This window comes from Lottia gigantea (genome assembly GCF_000327385.1).
Source record: "Lottia gigantea unplaced genomic scaffold LOTGIsca_145, whole genome shotgun sequence".
In the NCBI taxonomy this organism is placed as follows: domain Eukaryota; kingdom Metazoa; phylum Mollusca; class Gastropoda; family Lottiidae; genus Lottia; species Lottia gigantea.
In genome coordinates, this window is record NW_008707710.1 from 67,905 (window position 1) to 87,551 (window position 19,647).

At 32.5% G+C, this 19,647-nt stretch overlaps 1 protein-coding gene across 1 annotated transcript in view; it reads left to right on the forward strand.

Moving 5' to 3' along the window:
• The window catches only part of LOTGIDRAFT_238409 (hypothetical protein), a gene marked incomplete at both ends in the record, with an annotated part of 28,596 nt that extends 10,641 nt beyond the window's left edge, over positions 1–17,955 (forward strand). The window contains 3 exons of the mRNA XM_009050114.1: positions 9,157–9,375; positions 12,364–12,939; positions 17,314–17,955. Coding sequence (XP_009048362.1) covers positions 9,157–9,375; positions 12,364–12,939; positions 17,314–17,954 — 1,436 coding nt within the window. The remainder of the gene's footprint in view (positions 1–9,156; positions 9,376–12,363; positions 12,940–17,313) is intronic.
• Between the last annotated feature and the right edge of the window lie 1,692 nt (positions 17,956–19,647).

The following is a 19,647-nucleotide window of genomic DNA, read 5'->3' on the forward strand; positions in this document are numbered from 1 at the left end:
ACAGAATGTCCCTCTAACTATGTCTGCAAAAATCTAATAACGTGGCAGATGGTAATATATAATTCATATAGTTTGTGGTAGGTACCACCGTCCGTTAAATACCATCCTTCCGTATCAGACAAAAAATCTCTCATATTAATATCCTAGAATGACTAATGAAATATTTAAATCTCATCCTAGCTGAAGGCTTCTCAATGTTCTAATTAACTGTGAATATAATGCTATATTGCATGGAATTATTTTCAGTATGTACTTCCTCTATCAAAATATTATTCATTACACCATTTTTTTTTCTTTCGTTAAAAATTGTTATAAATTTCTAAATTCATATCACATTCAAATGAAATATAGAATTTTTGTTTGTCTTTTTCTTTTGGCCTTGTGGTAATAATGATGACATGCAATGTCTTTCCACAATTTTCAAAATGGTTCTGTGGTTCCTGCAATTCCAATAAAACTTAACAAAGCCAATATCAGTTATCTTCTTATATCATATAAGGCCCTTTGTGATAGTGACATCATAAAACAGTTAGTGTTAATGGAATTGTGAAAACCACAGATGTCTGATTGAAAATTTGATTGGTGCAAATTGATGCTATCAGTGTCTATGATGCACATATAAAGTTTTAAAAAAACTCTTCACAATCCCTTTAAAACACCAGAGGTGATGCCCTTGCACATTTCTCATATTGTAATATAGACACAATCCAGACACCTAGCCATCTAACTGCGTTGTAGTGTAGTAGACATGATTGACCATTGGGAGTAATCAAGTCCACAATGGAACTGATCTGATGCTATTACAATTTCAGAAACATCCAAGGAATTTTGATTTTGATTCTTCATTATAATATTCATTATAGCTGTGTCACAGCAGACTTCGACCTTTTGTGACCCTACTGAGACTAAAAATGTACATAATCACTTGCAAACGTGAAAAAAAACACGAGAAAAAGTCCTTATTACAAATTCTTCAACCTGTGACATATGGGACAATTTTGTGTTCTTAAAGAAGCGTTTCTTAAAAAACTATGGTGCACTTCATTTTATGGCATTTATGGAGATGTTACAACACTTCTCTATTCTGTGGCTATCTCGATGGCGATTATTGGCAACAATAGCGCTCACCATGGTATGTGACACTTCCTTGACGCTTATACGTTATGGGATCTTAACATTCTGTGAGTTAATTTTCAATTGCCGTAGCAGCTCAGTAAGGAGGCCTTTCCAGTGTGACAGGGCTATAACAAAATTCCCATCTAGGTACTAGTTGAGTTAGAGCCGACAAGTTATGTACTAAAAGAAAACACATGCTGACAATTTCAGCCCAAGGGTTTTTAGAAATAGCATGAAATCTGATAAAAATATGTTACTGGCTACTTTTAGAAAATGAAGAATAATATCACTCTAGGGTTAACTTGTACTTTTAGTTTATGAACTAAGAACACGACTGATGCAGATTAATTTTATTGTTCTTATTAATTCTATACTAATTAACTTTTTATGTTAGCTGAAGCACTGATAGAAGAGTTACCAGGTTAACCCTTTAAAGATGGGTTCCCTTATTTTCATTTATGAAACTTAATATGTTAATATGTATATGAATAGAAAGTAGAATGGTTCTAATAACTTGCAAAAATACCAGTTTGTCTCAAATGTCCATTATTAATTCATAATTAGCTCAATTATAAGAGAATTACCTGCAGAATTCCAATGAGTGAGCGATCGAGAAAGGTCAAAAAAGTATTTTTTGTTCATCCAGACTGTACATACTTGGACATTTATGATTGGTTAAAACTCTTAATTATATGCAATAAGGAAAGTTTGATATGATTAAGAATACATGATAATTCATTAGAAACACCAATTAATCAAATAGTTTGCTTAATTTGACACAAAAAAAACAAGGAAACACATCTTAAAGCACTAATGGCCACTTGACAAGCCTCAAAACTATAACTGTTTCCAACGGTAAAATTGCCAAAACTTTATAGTTTGGGAACATTCGACAATTTATAGAGGGTAAAATGAAATGTAGCTTTCACTTTACTTTGTGGAAATGTAAAAGCCAGCTCTTTCTAGTTTGGCAATAGGGGGTGTATTGGTAACAAATTGTTAGTTTGGCAATAGGGGGTGTATTGGTAACAAATTGTTAGTTTGGCAATAGGGGGTGTATTGGTAACAAATTGTTAGTTTGGCAATAGGGGGTGTATTGGTAACAAATTGTTAACTTCCAATAAACGATAGTTTTGTATATTGTGAGTTTATATTCTGTTGGACTTTTTGATCAAGGATAAAGATGTTTGGGATCAATTTAAACAAAGGACGTTCGGTAATGAAGCCTTAAATAAAGAGACTAAATTTTGAAGCAGCTTTACAGTATGGGTGCAAAGAAAAATTCCTTATTGTACTATTTTTCTGGCATTATCACATTAATCTTCAAATTTTACCTTTTCTTGATGCCATTGGCATTATTAATTGAGTAAAAACTAATGGTATCATGAATTTGAGTAAAAGTTGAGCATGAGAAAAATTTTGTAACCCTGGGCTACCAGATCATTTATGTATAATGTATTTAAAATATTTCTAACTAATGGAGCCCTCATACCATAACGATTACCAGTTGCTTATGGTTGTGAATAATGAAAGTGGTCATGAATTTCAAATGCAACTCAGTTGAGTGAGAGTTGCTTTCAGCACTTATGACCTCTATTCTTATTCGCAACCATACGTAACTGATAATGGCTATAGTTTGAGGGCCACTTTAATAACTCAGTGAGTGTATGGTTTACACTACTGCTTTCCTTGTTGGGCAGTAACAGCTTGATATTTTCAGTAAATACGAGACATATTCCTGTTACAACTTGGCATTTATTTTGTTAAAATCTGTATAAATTGTTTTCAATAGTTTCCATTCATGCTGTAGCTTTAGCTGTATTGTCCAGTCATGTCTGATTGAAGCTCCAAAATAACTGACAACAGTTTTAATCTTAAGGACATTTTCAATGAAAATGGGCTTGATTTTCTGAATTTTTCATGCATTCTCGATCAAAACTGGTACAAAATCTTAATTCAAGTGCTCAAATGCCTGGTTTGGAATTTCTCAAACAAACAGCCCTGCTTTTAAACTTAAGTCAAAATTGGAAAAGAGAAAGAAATATTACTTGTAATGATCAAAGTATTTTCTTGTGCAGCAATGTAAAAAATAAAGGCAATTATCAACAAAAAATTGCTTATTAACAGATAACACAAAGGTTATTGTACCTTCATATCAGATCAAGTGCAGTGGGAATACATGCTAATTGCCTGTTGTATTTATACTTCTAATGAAATGAAATGAATAGAGTTTCATGCTTTACTTTTCTGTACCATGTGGGCTAATGATGACGTGAAATGCCATGCAGAGTGCAAGGAGGGAAATTTTGCCAGGACAGCAGCATTAGCCTGCTCTTTTTGGATTTCCAACTGTCGAGGGATTGTTTTTTTAGTGCGAGCAAGTGACCATCTCACTGAGCCACCGCAGTTCCCTACTGCTAGTAGATCTAACACAAATAGTCGAATACTTGTATTATTCAAAACAGATTTATTTCACTATTTTATTTTTTTCGGCATTTGCATGGATTTTTCCGCATTATACGAGGTTTATATTTTCAAAGAATGAAAACCACGTATAGCAGTAAAAAAAAATAATAAAAAAGATTTCAACAAAATACGCGTAAAAATACTTTTTTTGCGTTTTTCTCGAAAAATAATTTCGCGCCATATATCATTATACGAGGTTTCAAGCGATCACAATATGCTAACTGACAGCTGGAAAATGAACATTGTAAGCTATAACTGTAATAATAATAATAACTAAAATATAAATTATTAAATATTACCAAAATTAGTAATGCAAGTGAGAAAATAAGAGATTTGATGCACAGCAACTCTATAATCAATCTGTTAATGTAATTTTTCTACTAAAAATGTCATCGAATGTTTGAGTATTGAAAATTATGAGATCGTGAATTTTACCATTGGACTATTTGATAGAGGCATTGAATATTCATAACAAGGCTCTGATTGATTGTATTCAAACAAATAGCTGTATCACAAATTTTTCTTATACTAGGGTATTTTGGTGTTCGTAATATCTTAACACTGTGAAGATGATTGAACCTATACATCAAGTTATTCTGTTCACCACTTCGCAATTTTATACTTCACAGCTTGTATTAGTCAGAGATATACCAGCCAAGTTGGAAACAATTTTAATGATGTAAAAATGCATTTTCCTGATTTCCCTGTTGGCTTTTAAAAATCTAACTGACTAAAATGCTTTTCTGTCATGAAATTTTAATGAGATTCTCGCATTTTATGATTGAAGGCACATAATAAAAAGTTGTTAACAAAGGAAGCTATGATATATTAATCCTGTTATTTTAAAATCTGCATGTGGATAGCACTAGAGAGCAAAATATCACAAGAAATTTTTTTTTTATGATATTTTATGTGATACAGATACTAAGCAAAATGATAAGATAGATCGCAAATAAATTTTAATTCCATTCACATTATTCATTCATCAATGGATTTAAAATTGTGATGCATATTGACTCTTGGATTTTTTACATTGAACTCTCTTTGATGACAGCTGGCACCAGATTTTTTCATTATTAGCATTATTAGTGTAGCCTAGAATTATCTCAAGATGAAATGACATATCTTATTAAGCTAACAAAGACATCAATGGCAGCTAATATCCTGATAAATTTTACTAGGACAGCATCATCAGCTTACAAAAGAAAGCAAGTTTACTTGATGAGTCTCTGCCGCTCCCATGTTACCCATAGAACATTGTGATTGTCAGCAAATATTTTTGTTTAGAATCGATACATATGTCAAGCAGTATATAAGCAAATGGCATTAATAGGTAATTTAAGGTGATAGTACGTCTTAGAATGAACATAAAATTTAAGTTCTCAAGAATGGTCAATATGAGTATATATTCACTTACCTGGTGTCATAAAGTTACAACAGAATCACCTGTAAAATCTGGAAAATTGGAAAATTCATAAAACTAAGTAATTATTAATCTTAATACTAAGCGTTTTTCAATAGTTAATTGTATATTTATGAATAATTACTAAGTTTTTTGGATTTATCGGATTATATAAGGATCCTGTTATGTTATTTATGACACCAGGTATATCTACTGATGAATATATGCTCTTATTGACCAAGTTTAATATTCTTAAATTTTATGTTCATTTTAAGACGTAAGATTCCTTTAAAAGGACAGCATGCACCCATTTTCAGTGTTTTTCTTGAAATATTTATAGCTTAGTCCTTATCAATATTAATGTTCAGAAAACAAGGATTACTCCTTCTGACATGAATGGAAAAATTGAAATGAACATCACAAAACCAAAACCAAACCAAAACTGATATATTGTTCAACAATGGGACATAAGATTATTGTCTGAGCAAAGTAAAAAGTTTTTTGAATTTTTTCTATTATTTTTATGAGGATTTGGATAGCACCCTCAAAATAGTAGTGTTAGTCTTAAAACATTAATGATAAAAATATAATCATAAGCACACATAAAGTCTTCAAAATTTGTTTTTACAGAGGACAATTTCTGGCTCATTTTTTATGACTTTTTGGGCTTGAAATTGCTAGGAGGGAAATGGGTTTCTTTTCAATGTAAACTTACAAACGATTATATTTTTATCAATGCAACAACATTCTAAGACTATCAGTATTATTTTGCGACTGATATTCCTATTCCTTTAAAAAATATCGAAAAAAAATTCAAAAAACTTTTTAATTTTCTAAGACAATAAGTTTTTTAATGCCTAGTTCACACCAACGGCGAATGCTGCGCTTTAAATCGGCGAGCAAAGGGCCATCATTTTTTGTTTACTTTTCCAAAAATATCACGATCTCCTTAGTAATGTTAAGCTAAGCTTTGCTCAAAGCTTTCCAACGATCTATTACTACCCTGGCGCTTTAGTCGAACTTTGTTAAGCTTTGTTCGCCGCTTTAAAGCGCGATCAAAGCGCCGTTGGTGTGAACTGAGCCTACGCTAGCCCAAAGAGCCCCTTTAAATTCCACAAAGACAACATTTTCTACAGCTTCATTAAAGAAAGACATTTTTTAATTGTAATCAAGAAAAAAGAAACATCTAATTAGCTGTAGCCTGTTATCTTTCACAAATTACTAGCAAATAAATAACTAACAAATATAAAAAAAACTTGACTTGATTTAATGAGGTAACATTACCTGAATTTTATTGAATCTTTCATATAAAATCCAAGAGATATTCCTCCATTAAAAAATCCTTAATTAATAAAAAGACATAGAGAGATAATCCTAAAATATTAGCATACAAAACTCTGCAGATGCAAGGAGGTATTTCAAGGAGAAATTTAACTTGACTTGCCTAAGAATTATTGCTTGCTTCCATCCTAGAAAATTGATGTGTGTACCATCCTGCCTTTCAATGGATTAGAAATTGAGCACCACTTTCATCATGTAAAAAAGCACTCAGCATTTTGGTGGGTGGGGGGGTGGTGCACCCTGATTTGAGTCAGAAGTGCTAGAAATATACGAAAATGAAAATTGCACAATTCCTTCAAAAATATCTAAAACTATGAAATTTCTTTTCGTATTTCTATATAAAAACGAAACATCCATTTTAAGTTTCATCAAAATCAGTCGAAAACTAAGAGAGTAATAACATATTCAAGATTTTGGGGCAAGGGCAATAACTCTGCTTCTAACGGTCGAAAATAGCTCAAATTCGAACTTGATCTGTGTTTAATGAATATGTATACACATACTGATTTTCATTTGATTCCATTAAAAAATCTAGACCGTTTACAAGCAAATATTGACAGACTGACGAATGGACAAGGGGTGCCGACAATATACGTCCACATAGAGAGATGTGGACGTATAAAAAGTGGTTAATTCTGAACAAACATGGATTTGAAGTCTAAAATTTCAGCACTGAGCTGTGAACACTTGGCTAAAAATTCAATTTTTTTTTTTCATTTTTTATTTTTGAATTAGTACAAAACTATAAGGACATCTTGTCAAGGCTGTTTTTATTACATATTGGCAAAAGTTCAGTGTACATTTGATTGATTTAAGTAAATGCCTGTTTAGATAAAATTTGAAAATCAAATTGATGGCAGTGGCCTTGCTTGATTAAACTCAATCCCATTTACAACATCTCTTAATTGATACAGTCAAATAAATGAGTCAACTTTAACCTGTAATATTGATAATTTTCTTGCGGAAAAATCTCATTTGTAGACAATTACAATGTGAATGCTCTAGGGACCTCCAGATAGGACTGTATATTGAATGATCATCAAGAATAACCATCAATAATAAACGAATGCTCAAAATCCTTTCTGATTAACCTTTGGAAACTGTTTCTTATTTTAAGAGATATTTGTCACTTTGTGCAATTGATAAAACTTTGGGTGAAATAAAATTAAAGGGACAGGTGGGTCATTTTTTTAAGCTAATCGGTAATAGTGTTTACAGCTAGCTCACCATTGAAATTTGAGCCTTCAAATCTATGTGTGTCCAGAATTATCTGTGTTTGAATGTTAGAATGATGACTGGTCAATTTAAGATACCCTGTGATATATAGAATTAGCTCAATTAGAAGAGAATTACCAGCAGAATTCCAATGAGTGGCCGATCAAGAAAGGTCAAAAAGACTATTTTTTATATCAAGACTGTATATACATGGACATTCATGATTGGTTACAACTCTTAATTATATGCAATAATAACATAATGATATGATTAAGAATACATAATAATTCATTAGAAACATGCATTAATCAAAATAGTTTGCTTTATTTGACACTAAAAAATAAGGAAACCCAACTTTAACAGTTGAAGTTTTAGAAGCTTAAAATCAAATATGCAAATCTTGTTAACATATTAAATTGTAAATATCAAATGCCTCAAGTGATACTGTTTTATTTCCAAGACATCTTACAAGAACAATGAACCTAACATTTAAAGAAAAGAAAATACAACAGTTATGGTATTTCCCTTCCAATTCCAGTTCAGCAGATTGAAGTCTTATGAATAGTCACGTTTTAACATTATGTCATTCATATCGCAATAATGAAGTAAAGAAAATCTGTAAATATCAGCTTAGGAATATAGAGTATTTCAGATATTCCCTCAAGGCAATTTATTATTCACTATTTTTCATTTAGCTATTTCTATGATTTCTATGATATTCTAGATTTCGGTGACATTAAATAGCCTACTCACTTACTAATTATATTACATCCGAATTTCTAAAACCCACAAATACCTAGTTTCCGAGGGCGAGGAATGGAAATGAAATGAATGGAGTTTTACGTCCTACTTATGTGCACCATGTGGGCTAATGAAGACGGGCAACAAAGTGCAATGAGGGAAATTTTGCCAAGACAGTGGCATTAGCCTGCTTTTTTTCAGTTTCCAACTGTCGAGGGATTTTTAATGTGCACAGCCTGTAGCACACGGGGCTTCAGTTTATTGTCCCATCTGAACAACTAGAGGTTTTTTCCATGTCAGCCCCTCGTACCTGCATCACTGACAGGGGGAAACCGGGTTGAAAAATCCGCAAGGTATTATCTCGAGGCGAGGAATGGAGGTTTCATTTATATACCAGTACCACTAAAAAAGTAAAGTTACATGAACTTTTATTTGGTTAGAAAGTATAATCAATAACAATTTAACAACAACAGATATCTCATCAATGCACCATAATATCTCATCATCACCAAAACCATTATTTTTGACAATTTTCATACATCTTTGGATCCCATGTATCACTCACTATTTAGCACATGAGAACATTTAGAAGGAAAGAAATAGAAGTCAGAAAATTTTTATGTGAAATTTATGCTTAAAAAAATCAAATCAGAACACAATTTGTTATACACACAAGTATTCTGTGTGATTTGTTATTAACAGTGACGATATATGGTTATTTTTTTTCATCCAATCCTTGGATGAAAACAAAAATATTGCTGTTTATCAGTGAATCATTGCAGCCCTAGTCCTGTGTTTTGAGATTGAACTCTTCATCAAGGTGATGGAGTTGTACAGTCATGAGTTTTACAATCAGATATTCTTTATATTTTTAGGTGATTCAGCAACAAGTTATGGCCGAGAGTTCTTCCTGCCTTATTTGAACTTCTGCAAAGAGGAATTATTCTTAGAAATAGTGCCAACATTTCCTGGAACTGACCACATCCAGTTGACAATAGAAGATCAGAACAATATTACTATTTATAATAACCAGATAAACCAATCAGAAGTGCTAAATATATCTTACATGGAGCTCCATGCCGGCAATACCACAGGTAATTGGATTAATGAACACAGATCTTAATGAAGGTGTTGGTCATCAGCTTAATTGGACATATCCTGTAGATAATGAATAACATTCACAGAGACAATTCAATTTTGAGCTATATGGCCACTTTGTATGATTTCTTCTTGTATGTTTGCAATTGATTTGATCCTTATTTGTCTAAATGTTTTCATTTAGGTACATACTGTAGTGGACCATACTTAAAAAAAAGGTCCATGCTTTACAAAAGGATCATACTCTGAAAAGGACCATACTTTAAAAAAGGACCATACTTGTATTTTAAAAAAAAAGGACCATACTTTACAAAAGGATCATACTTTAAAAAATAAGAATGGGTCAGATAGACCAAAACATCTGTCTCTAACCCAGCTTCTGATAGCTATTTGGACAGATGTGGACTGTTGTTGGGACAGAAAAAGAAAGCCATGTTAAAAGGGGACTTTCTGCATCTAAGCAAGCGTGGGGGTTTTACACCTATTTAGATACCTTGGAACTGCAAAACCCATATATATTTGGAAAGATTAATATTTTTTTCTCCCTACACCATTTATGTCACGTCTCCGGATTTGCTCTAATAAAAAAGGAAGAGTGTGATTTTTGCCCTACAAAATCAAGAACAAATTATATGAAGGTCTTAAGTTAACTATAATGATAGCCAAATTGTTCACCAAATTGAACAATTTGTGTAAAAGAAAAAAAAAGATTGTGCTATGAATTAATAGAGGTTTCAAGATCTTTTTGAGTTCTGATTTCAATTAAAAGTGTCCAGACTATTACACACAAGATGGAATTGAAATCCAAAGTTCTTGTGTCCAATTTGCCATTCCTATTGATCAGGAAAATTCAATTGACATCATGGTATTCTTAGTCTAGACTCTTTTTTTATTCCTTTGTTAAAAGAACTTGGTCTTCTTCACTATAATTCCGTGGAATAGGTCAAAAACGTCACTTTGTGGAATAATATAATTTAAAGCTGATGAATTCTATAGATATGACCTACTGGAAGTGATATACTGCTCTTGAGTTGGCTTAAAATATGTCTTATATCATTTGTTTTGATGGGTCGTGAGAAATATCAAAATTTATGAGACTCTAAGGAAGGTATCGTGGGTGACCGCTTGTAACCTTGTATATGCCATATTTGGTCATTTTGAGTTTTTGGTACCGTTCAAAAGCTGATACAAGCGTGGATCTTGTGGATCAAAACCTCTTATTCTTAGCTTGTTTGTCAATAACTAAAAAACCACTAACTAAATAACATGTATATAAATAGTCAGATTTAAAACCTTATAAAATATTATATTATACGAGATTCAATGTTCCCTTGTCTGCCGATGAAAACGAAAAACCTCATATACTGTACTATTATACGAGTTATTGGTTGAATAGGTCGGAGTACTCAAATTGCTATACAAGGTCTAAGCCTTTTAATCCTACCAGCCATGTAATTATACACCTCGGCTGATACCAAGTGATGTCATATGACATGTTATATGAAGTTGTATTTCAATAACGCTAAAAGGTAGTGCAAAGAGTTAAGGTTCCATGAAAACTTTACTTTATATGAGGCCACGATTATAAATTCCATTTATTCAAAATGATACAATTTTGACATATTATTCTGGTCAAGTTTTTCTGGTAATCCTGAAAAGCTGTATAGAATTGATGTAATTTAAAATGATATGACATCTAACACAGTATAGATTTATATGAATACAAAATTATGTTGCAACAAAATATCCTATTAAGATTGAAACAGAACATCCACAGAGCAATAAAATAATGAAATCGGCAGACAATTTTCAGGGTATGGAAATGAAAAGCCAGAAATAAAGAAAAATTTATATTAAGCATTTTCAAATGGCAAGACTAACAGTATTTGCACTAATAGAAAAACCAAAACTGCATCACAATGCTACACAAGGAAAAAACCCTTGTATTTCTTAAAAGTATTAGTTAAAATCACCATTTTAAGGAGTAAATAAAACTAGGATAACTAACACTATTGGCACTAACAGAAAAACCAAAACTGCATCATAATGCTACACTAGGATAAACCCTTATGTATATTGAAAGTATTAGTTAAAATTCCCAATTTTTCAGGAGCATATTAAGTAAATAGTGTTTATATGTTATCATGTGTAGTTATCATTGCAAAGTAATACTAATATTCTACATTCTGTTATGTCAATTCAAATTTAATATACCAACAAACTTGTGAAGATCAAACACCTTTCTTCCAGAAACTTTACAAATCTAGTTGAGAAAGAATCTTTTGAGCTTGATGAGGCTTTTCTTTATTATTGAAATGAAATGGAGTTTTACATCCTACTTTTCTGCACCATGTGGGCTAATGAAGTCACCATGCAGAGTGCAATGAGGGAAATTTTGCCAGGACAGTGGCACTAGCCTGATCTTTTTCAATTTCTTTCAACTGTGGAGGGATCTTCAACTTGCAAAGCCTGCAGCGCACAGGTCCTTGGTTTATTGTCCCATCCAAACGACTAGACGCTTTTTCCATATCTGCCCCTCTTACATCACTGACAGGACAAAACGGGTTTGAAAAATCTGAAGGAATTATCTCGACTTATGTTCTTTTTTATTGACAAAATAATCTTGAAACCAATCAATCCAGATATCAAAATTCCAAAAATAAAAATTCTAAAGACTTTGCAAAATATAACCGAAGATTAAAAATGCCAATTACAAAATAAGTACACTTAAGCTTATAGAACCAAACATAGTGACCTGTGTTTTACTGAAAAGCTTTCCAGCAGTAATGCCCCTAAACAAACTTCTTCTAACAAACCAGTGATCCTAACCTAAAATATAGAACCTGTCAAACTTTAGCAGAGATATGAGCTGAAATAGACCAATATCTGAAGATTGGAAAACTAAAAACTGCATTTTGAATTTGTTTAATATATTTTAGCACATTTCTTCCGACACCTTTAACCATTGTTAACTTCTCTTGCAGGTTTAAAGATGAAAACAACCAAACCAGTATCTGTATATATCAAGAAACATAAAGGAGATATGACAATGGTCTTTCCTACTAATGTTCTCAACACCCAATATGTTCTTCCAAATTTCTCAAGTATTAATGCTTTTGACATTTATCATGTGATAATGTATGCAATAAACCCGGATACAACGATAAACTTTGATGGCAATATGTGTTTTCATATACTCGCTACACATGCGAATGACAACACAACACAGACCTACGATATTGTGTGTGGGTTTTCTAATGTGTCTGAAGACGACAACACATCAATGCCAAAAGACAATTCCATGAATACAATTGGTTTGAACTCTTACGAAATGGTTATTTTGGAATCAACCACTTTAGATGCAGTGGTCAATATGACCTCAGACAAGTTATTTGGTGTGCTATTACTAGTGCTAGACAATGAAAGTGACTCCAATGACTCCTCTTGTGTTGACATGAACATCCAGACATTAGAGTCAATACCACCAGCATCTTCAAATGGAAAACATTTTTATTTTTCAAAATTTGAGCAGCAAACAAATTTAACGTTTCATATAACAGGTAAGTATTCATTTATTAATGATATACACATAAACAATTCAAATCTAGACGACTCTCCTCCTCATCCATGATCTGATTAATTTGTTTTGTTTCTCCTGTTCTGGGTCATTTCATATCAAATTGTCTAACCACTTTTAAAAGTAGCATAAATTGTGGCAAATTTTGTGGTAATAGTAAGTACTGATGTTGAGGGGATTTAGGCAATTGTTTATAGTGCAATATGGATGTTGAAGCTATTTTGTTTTTATGAAAGGGTTTCAAAAGATTATTTCTAATTCCAATGGGTGTGTTTTGGTGAAGCTTATAGTCTATTCTTATTCTTTATGCACAGTGCAATTTTTTTTTTTTTTGTCATTTCAAAAATTCCCATATCGTTTGTCTTCCAGCCTATCAAAAGTGTAGATTTTTTTTTCATATCTGAAATCCTCTCATAAATTATACACTTTGAAATGAAACCTATTTTGGACATAAAATTTAAAATCAGATTTTAAAAGATAACATTCAATTATTGTAAAAAGAAGTATTTAAAGTGATATTACGTCCAAAAAACTTAGTAATTATCCATAAATATGCAATCAACTATTGAAAACGCTTAATATCAAGATTAAGCGTTTTTCAATAATTACTTAGTTTTATGAATTTTCCAGATTTTATAGGGATTCTGTTGTAACTTTATGACACCAGGTAAACTAACTGATGAATATATACTCATTTGACCAATACGAGAACTTAAATTTTAAGTTCATTCTAAAACGTATCACGTTAACAAAATGCGATTCTGAAATCACTGGCGTCATGTTCCATCAAACGGTCTTATTAATAGTTCCTTCAATTTTAGCAAAACTTGATTAGAAATCGGAATGTTTCGTTCAGAATTGATCAGTATAAATTGATATAAATAAATCTTCTTTGAATTCCCATAAGATGCGAGGTGTCTTATGTTATTATGTTATGTGACACATTGTACAACAATATAAATCAAACTCACCAAATACATAATGATGTTTCTTCAGCTTCATGTATTTCTGTTTATTGATAGAGAATTTTAGTCTATGACAATTATGTCCTCACAGTATATCAAACATTTGATCCAGTACTAAGTCACCTCCAAAAGTGCACAGTTTATTTTTTGTTAAATGGTTATTTCACAAAGTTTTAAAAAAGTTTCACAAAAATATTCCACCATGTTTGTTTACATGAGCTTTCAAGGCTATTACATATCACGTGATCCACATATGCACGTGCAGAAGGTTAAATTGGGTCAGTTAATATTTTGGCCGTATTTGATTAACTATACTTAGTGATCTATGATTCATCGTTCCTTCATTGACCGAGTTCGATTGGTATTCAATTTAGCGTGTGTTCGACTGATGTAATTAGTGAATTTTATTGTAAATTGTTGTTATTGTAGTTGCGATTCCTTTTTTTGTACGAATACCTTTATATATTGTCTGTTGCTGGATGGAGGCAATTCAGTTATTTGTTGAAAATATCAAAGAATCGTAGAAATTATTTTATTCACCAAGATTAAAATAATACTGATGAATGGGTTCATTCATAAGAAGAGAACGTAATTGGTAAAGATCTACTAACTTCTCTACTTTTAATAATATACTTTCACAAAACGCTTTGTCTCTTTTTTTTTTTCTCTGGTACGATTCATTCAGTAGAAAACAACAAAAACGCGTCGAAAACTTTTTGCTTTATTGAACTTATGAATATAAGGGAACAAAAAAAAGTGTTTCTCGGATTTACTGTCTCAGTATATTGAATACGTGATACCTACCAAATTAATTTCTTATTGTGCGACTAAAACACATTTATAAGATTCAACCGGGCATCCCTGGGTTTAATAAAGACTTTGAATCAGACATAGACAATCGTGTAATTAATTAGTAGTCTACATGTCTCTGTTTACCGAATCCATAGAAAGCAACGACCTAGACATCAGGGATCGGTTGGAGTTTGTCCATGCTGGTTTCCAATCCGGAAATTTTTCAGAAATGAAAAGTAACAGGGAGAGCGAATGCTACATACTTTAAATATGTATCTGTAATTGCAAATTTTCCTCTGTATGATAACGACCAAGCGTTTGCTTCATTGTCAACTAAAACTGATTCCCGGCGATTCCTGACTGGTCTATACGGCCTAGGGCTTTTACAAGTAACCCGCTTATTGTCATTAACTTATAAAATTACTTAGTTTTCATCCCTTTCAAATGGCATGAGTTCTACCGATAAATCATTTGATGATTTAGTATCCAATTGCGTTTTACTGTGATATTAATTTCGAATTTAATACAAAGAAGAGATCAACCTTGGAAAATAGGATACGTCTTTATATCTACAATTATATTGTTTTACATTATAAAATGACATATAATTTTAGGCTAGAAATCGGAAAGGTATGGGAAACTAAAGCTAAGACGCTATTGCTTGATAAAGTCGAAACCATCATCGTCGAAAAGTCGCAAGTTATTTATTACAGTAATTGTTATCCATATAATGTGTCATACCCCTAGTTACTAAATGCCACTCAAGGAAGCTAGGATAGTATCATTTTGAGTATAAAATCATATTGTATTAAAACAAATTTCCGGCATCTTGCAACTTCAAAGGAGGCCTTGAGTGATCATTGCCTATATCTGAAATACACTAAATGGGTTAAAATATAGCTAATTATACGTTGTAAGTGGTTTGTATTATTGCAAAAGTCTAAGAGTTAAAAGAAAAAAAATACGTTTTATAGTTAATTAGAAATTTAGACAATGTTAAATACGATGATTGTTTTTGTGGTCCTAGTTTGAAATTTAAGAAGCTAATCTTGTGAATGTAATTTGAGTCTGACGTTGCTTCAAGGGTTATAATTAACTAAAAAAAAATAATTACCAGACATATGCTTATAAATTATTCAATGTTGAAGGGGTTTCATTTATTTTCAGCTAGATCAATTATGAACTTCATATTTTCTTAAGTTATTCTTAGGGACAATATGGTACGTGTACAATATACTACTGAAGGTGGGATAAGATAAAAATGCGATGGATCCATTGAGGTACTTTGAATCGAACGTCGACCTGAACCCATATTGACGTACCGACACATTACATAATAGTCTCCGCTTGTTCCGGCTTCCTTGATAGTGTTTCGTCATAAATAATTTTTTGATGCCAATTTGAAGGATTTCGTCTGGTAAGGATGTCTGGACATTTATCCTACCGAATGAAAATGTCCGTCTATGACTTATAAACAGTGGCGGAGCCATGGGGACACTGAATACAGAAATTCATATTCCACTAATTATTAGTTAACTTCATTATTAGTTCATTGCTTGGGAATATATTGTTTCACAAGAATATTAAACCTTTTCATCTGTATAGCCTATAGGTTTTTAATTCAGTAGAGTATATGTTCATCTGAACTTTATAATTCAGCGTCTGAAAAAGCTCATTTACCATTGTCATTATACACGATGTTATACCGTAACATTTCACTAGAGACGTTATAAATTCAGCAAACTTAATCTTACGGATCTTTGTCCTCTTTGTTTTTATTCAATTTAAATATATTTTGATTTTGAATATCATATGTAAAAGGTTACGCATTTAGATATATATATGTAAATTATATTAATATTATTGCCAGACAGGGTCACAAGGTATGGGTTCTTAAGAGAATTGTCGACAGATTTTCTTTGCCAGATTTGTTTTGCTGTCATAAATATTCTGCTTATCCGATATGGAATATTCCAGGTTATAACACCTTTATGTAAATTATTCTGGCCGATATACCAGACGAGGACAAAGTATATCTGGTCCCTGTGAAATAACTAGGGAGTTTATAAATTAAGTCACACTTGAGGTTCATTTAAAATAAATCTTGTCATATACATAAGTACTCTTGGGGATCAGTTTTGTCAATATGTAAATTATCTTAATTTTTGTATCAGACGAGGTCAAACTATATCTGGTCCCTGTGAAGTAACGGGGGGTTTTAAAGATTGAGAGACACTTGGGTTGCGTTTAAAATTAATATTCTTATATACATAAGTACTCATGGGGATTAGTTTTGTCAATATGTAAATTATCGTTGTTTTTGTATAAGACGAGATCAAGAGGAGAGGTATCCAGTAACTGAGGAAATTAGAAATTCAGGAAAACTAAGGAGAATCGGGCGTTGAATGTTAATACTTCACAATAATTTTCACGGCCCAGCAGTTGGTATAGCATGTTTCCTAAGCAATGGTACCATGATCGAAGTACCGTTGCTAAAGGAACATACTGATGTGGCAAATTGTTTTCCTTTAATACATTGTATCAAACGTAATGTTGGATTCTTGAATGCTAATCCATTATATTTTAATCTCTTTTTTCAGGCCTTGAAGATGGAACAATTAGCATAGAAACTGACCAATCATCTTCTGAATTATACCTAACGTCCAACGAAACCCTTCACTGTGACTTCCAAGCAGCCAAATACGTTTCATTAAGGGCATTAATTCCGGTACAAGTGCACGTTTCGACCGTCGTAGTAATTACGGATACGCAGGAGTATTTAATCAACGATTTTTTCCTTCCTGCACACGAACAGTTCTTACGTTGCTCTGTGAACGATACGTGTATATCAGTGTGTCCCAATGTTATTAACGAGACGGTTCTGAAGTCGTCGGTTCAAATTTTACAACATACCTTTCTTGATGCAAGTAATTCTATCTTCTCAAATGTGAAATCAGAAATAACTGAACACAAATCAGACAATTTGATACTGCAAAAACTGTGGACAAATCATTCATTTGTGTATATTACTTGTAAATCTGAAACAGGGAGTGTATACCCAGTTGCTACTGGGGTGAACAAACTATACGCTGCTTGTGTTCGAAATTCGAATCCCATTGTGGCTGGCGACGGACTAGACAACGATTGCGATGGGCTCATTGATGAAGAAACGGACAACGGCGTGGATGATGATGGCGATTCGCTTGTAGACGAAGATACTCTTCATAAGTGTGCGGTGCATCAAGAAATGACGTCTTCACATTCTATGAGGATGGCGAATGTGGAAGTCACGAAACGTGAACCACGACTAGAGGACATTCCTATAGACGTCACTGATTCCGCAATGCCTCTAATTGCTGTGGTTTTATCTCTTTCAGTGGCCATATTCGCTGTATTTGCGGTGATTTCAATATTCATGTTCTTGGAATTAATGTCTCGACGTAAACAACTTCGTAACACTAAAATACGACCATTCGTGTCTTGATGATTATCGGAACTCCTTAAATTTGATTGTTTTCCACCACTGTTACAGTCATGTATTAGGAAAGGAATTTATTTGCTCAATTGATCATAGCTATGATTAGTACTAGTAGTATACAGAAGATTGATGATGGTGCTCTAACCAGATATATAGTCAGTAATCGGCAAGAGTCATTTGACCACTGGGTGTCATTTGGTCCGGTGGTCTCGTATTAGTGCGTTGGGCAACCTTCAAGGGATCACAGTACGTAAATGACTAGAAAGTTGTGTAGTGATTTTGTGAAAAGAGTCAATAATAACCGCCTGCCGACTTAGATGAAGTACGGTTACCGACCTCATTGATTAAGTCGTCGTGAAAGTTAGAAATCTGCCAAGATTGCTTTTCCATTTATCCAAGATGGTCAATAAAAAGATATTAATCTATTGATTTCGGCTCATCGAGGACAAATATACTAGTTGTTAGCAATGTTAGTGATACTTGACGAAGGGCAGTTCGTTTTGTCATTCCAGATTAAGCTCTTCAAGTTAAAATTGTTTACAAACTAGAGAACCAAACAAACTCTGGTGCTCACTATTTCATAGATTTCAAGCCTGATTATCTGTAAACGCATCAGTATGCCTCGAATAAGTGGCATCATTTTTTCCATTAAGTTTACTTTAAGAATCAAAAGCACTCAGACCCCAATAATTCAAGATACGATGTGTCAATGTTATATTGCAGGAATGACGAAGAAAAAAACAGGTCAACGCGCGGTTCACAATAAGTATTACGACCACCTTTCTGTAAGTGTGATATTCTCCATATACAATTGCATAGTAAGATGATTTGAGAAATGGAATAACAACAAAATGTGCCATATCTTAATAACTATATGCCCTTTTTCAAAAATTGTTATTTGTCAAGATATATTCTGTGTAGTGGGCACCTTTGTTGATAGTATTAAAATAAACATCAATTTTAACATGTTACTGTGGCGTTATCAGTTTTGAATTAGTTTCACATAGCTCTAAGTCTGTACTTCATTTTTGGTGGTGTGACATTTTTTTAAAAGGATGTGTGTTTATTGAAACGTAAAATTACAATTCCCAATATTAATCAAATAAATTTGAAGAATTAAAAAAATATTAAAAAGTGATTACTTTTGACCTATTCAAATATTCCACAATAATGGTAAAGTTAACGATTTCATTATCTTAGTTGTTTATAGTCATATTTTCAGTATTTTTCACCCACCATTTTTGAGTGAAAATTCTTTTAAAATTCACTCCTTTAGACAAAATTTATATCTATGGCATCAAATTATTTTTTATCAAAGCCCCTTGACGATTGCAAAAGGCAGGAAGGCAAAACGAAGTCTCCCTCTTTAGCTGAACAGCATCTCTCATCAACTGTCTCCTGATTTCAGATTAATAGATCTTCTTTATACATAGAAACGGCGTATTGTGATTTAGTA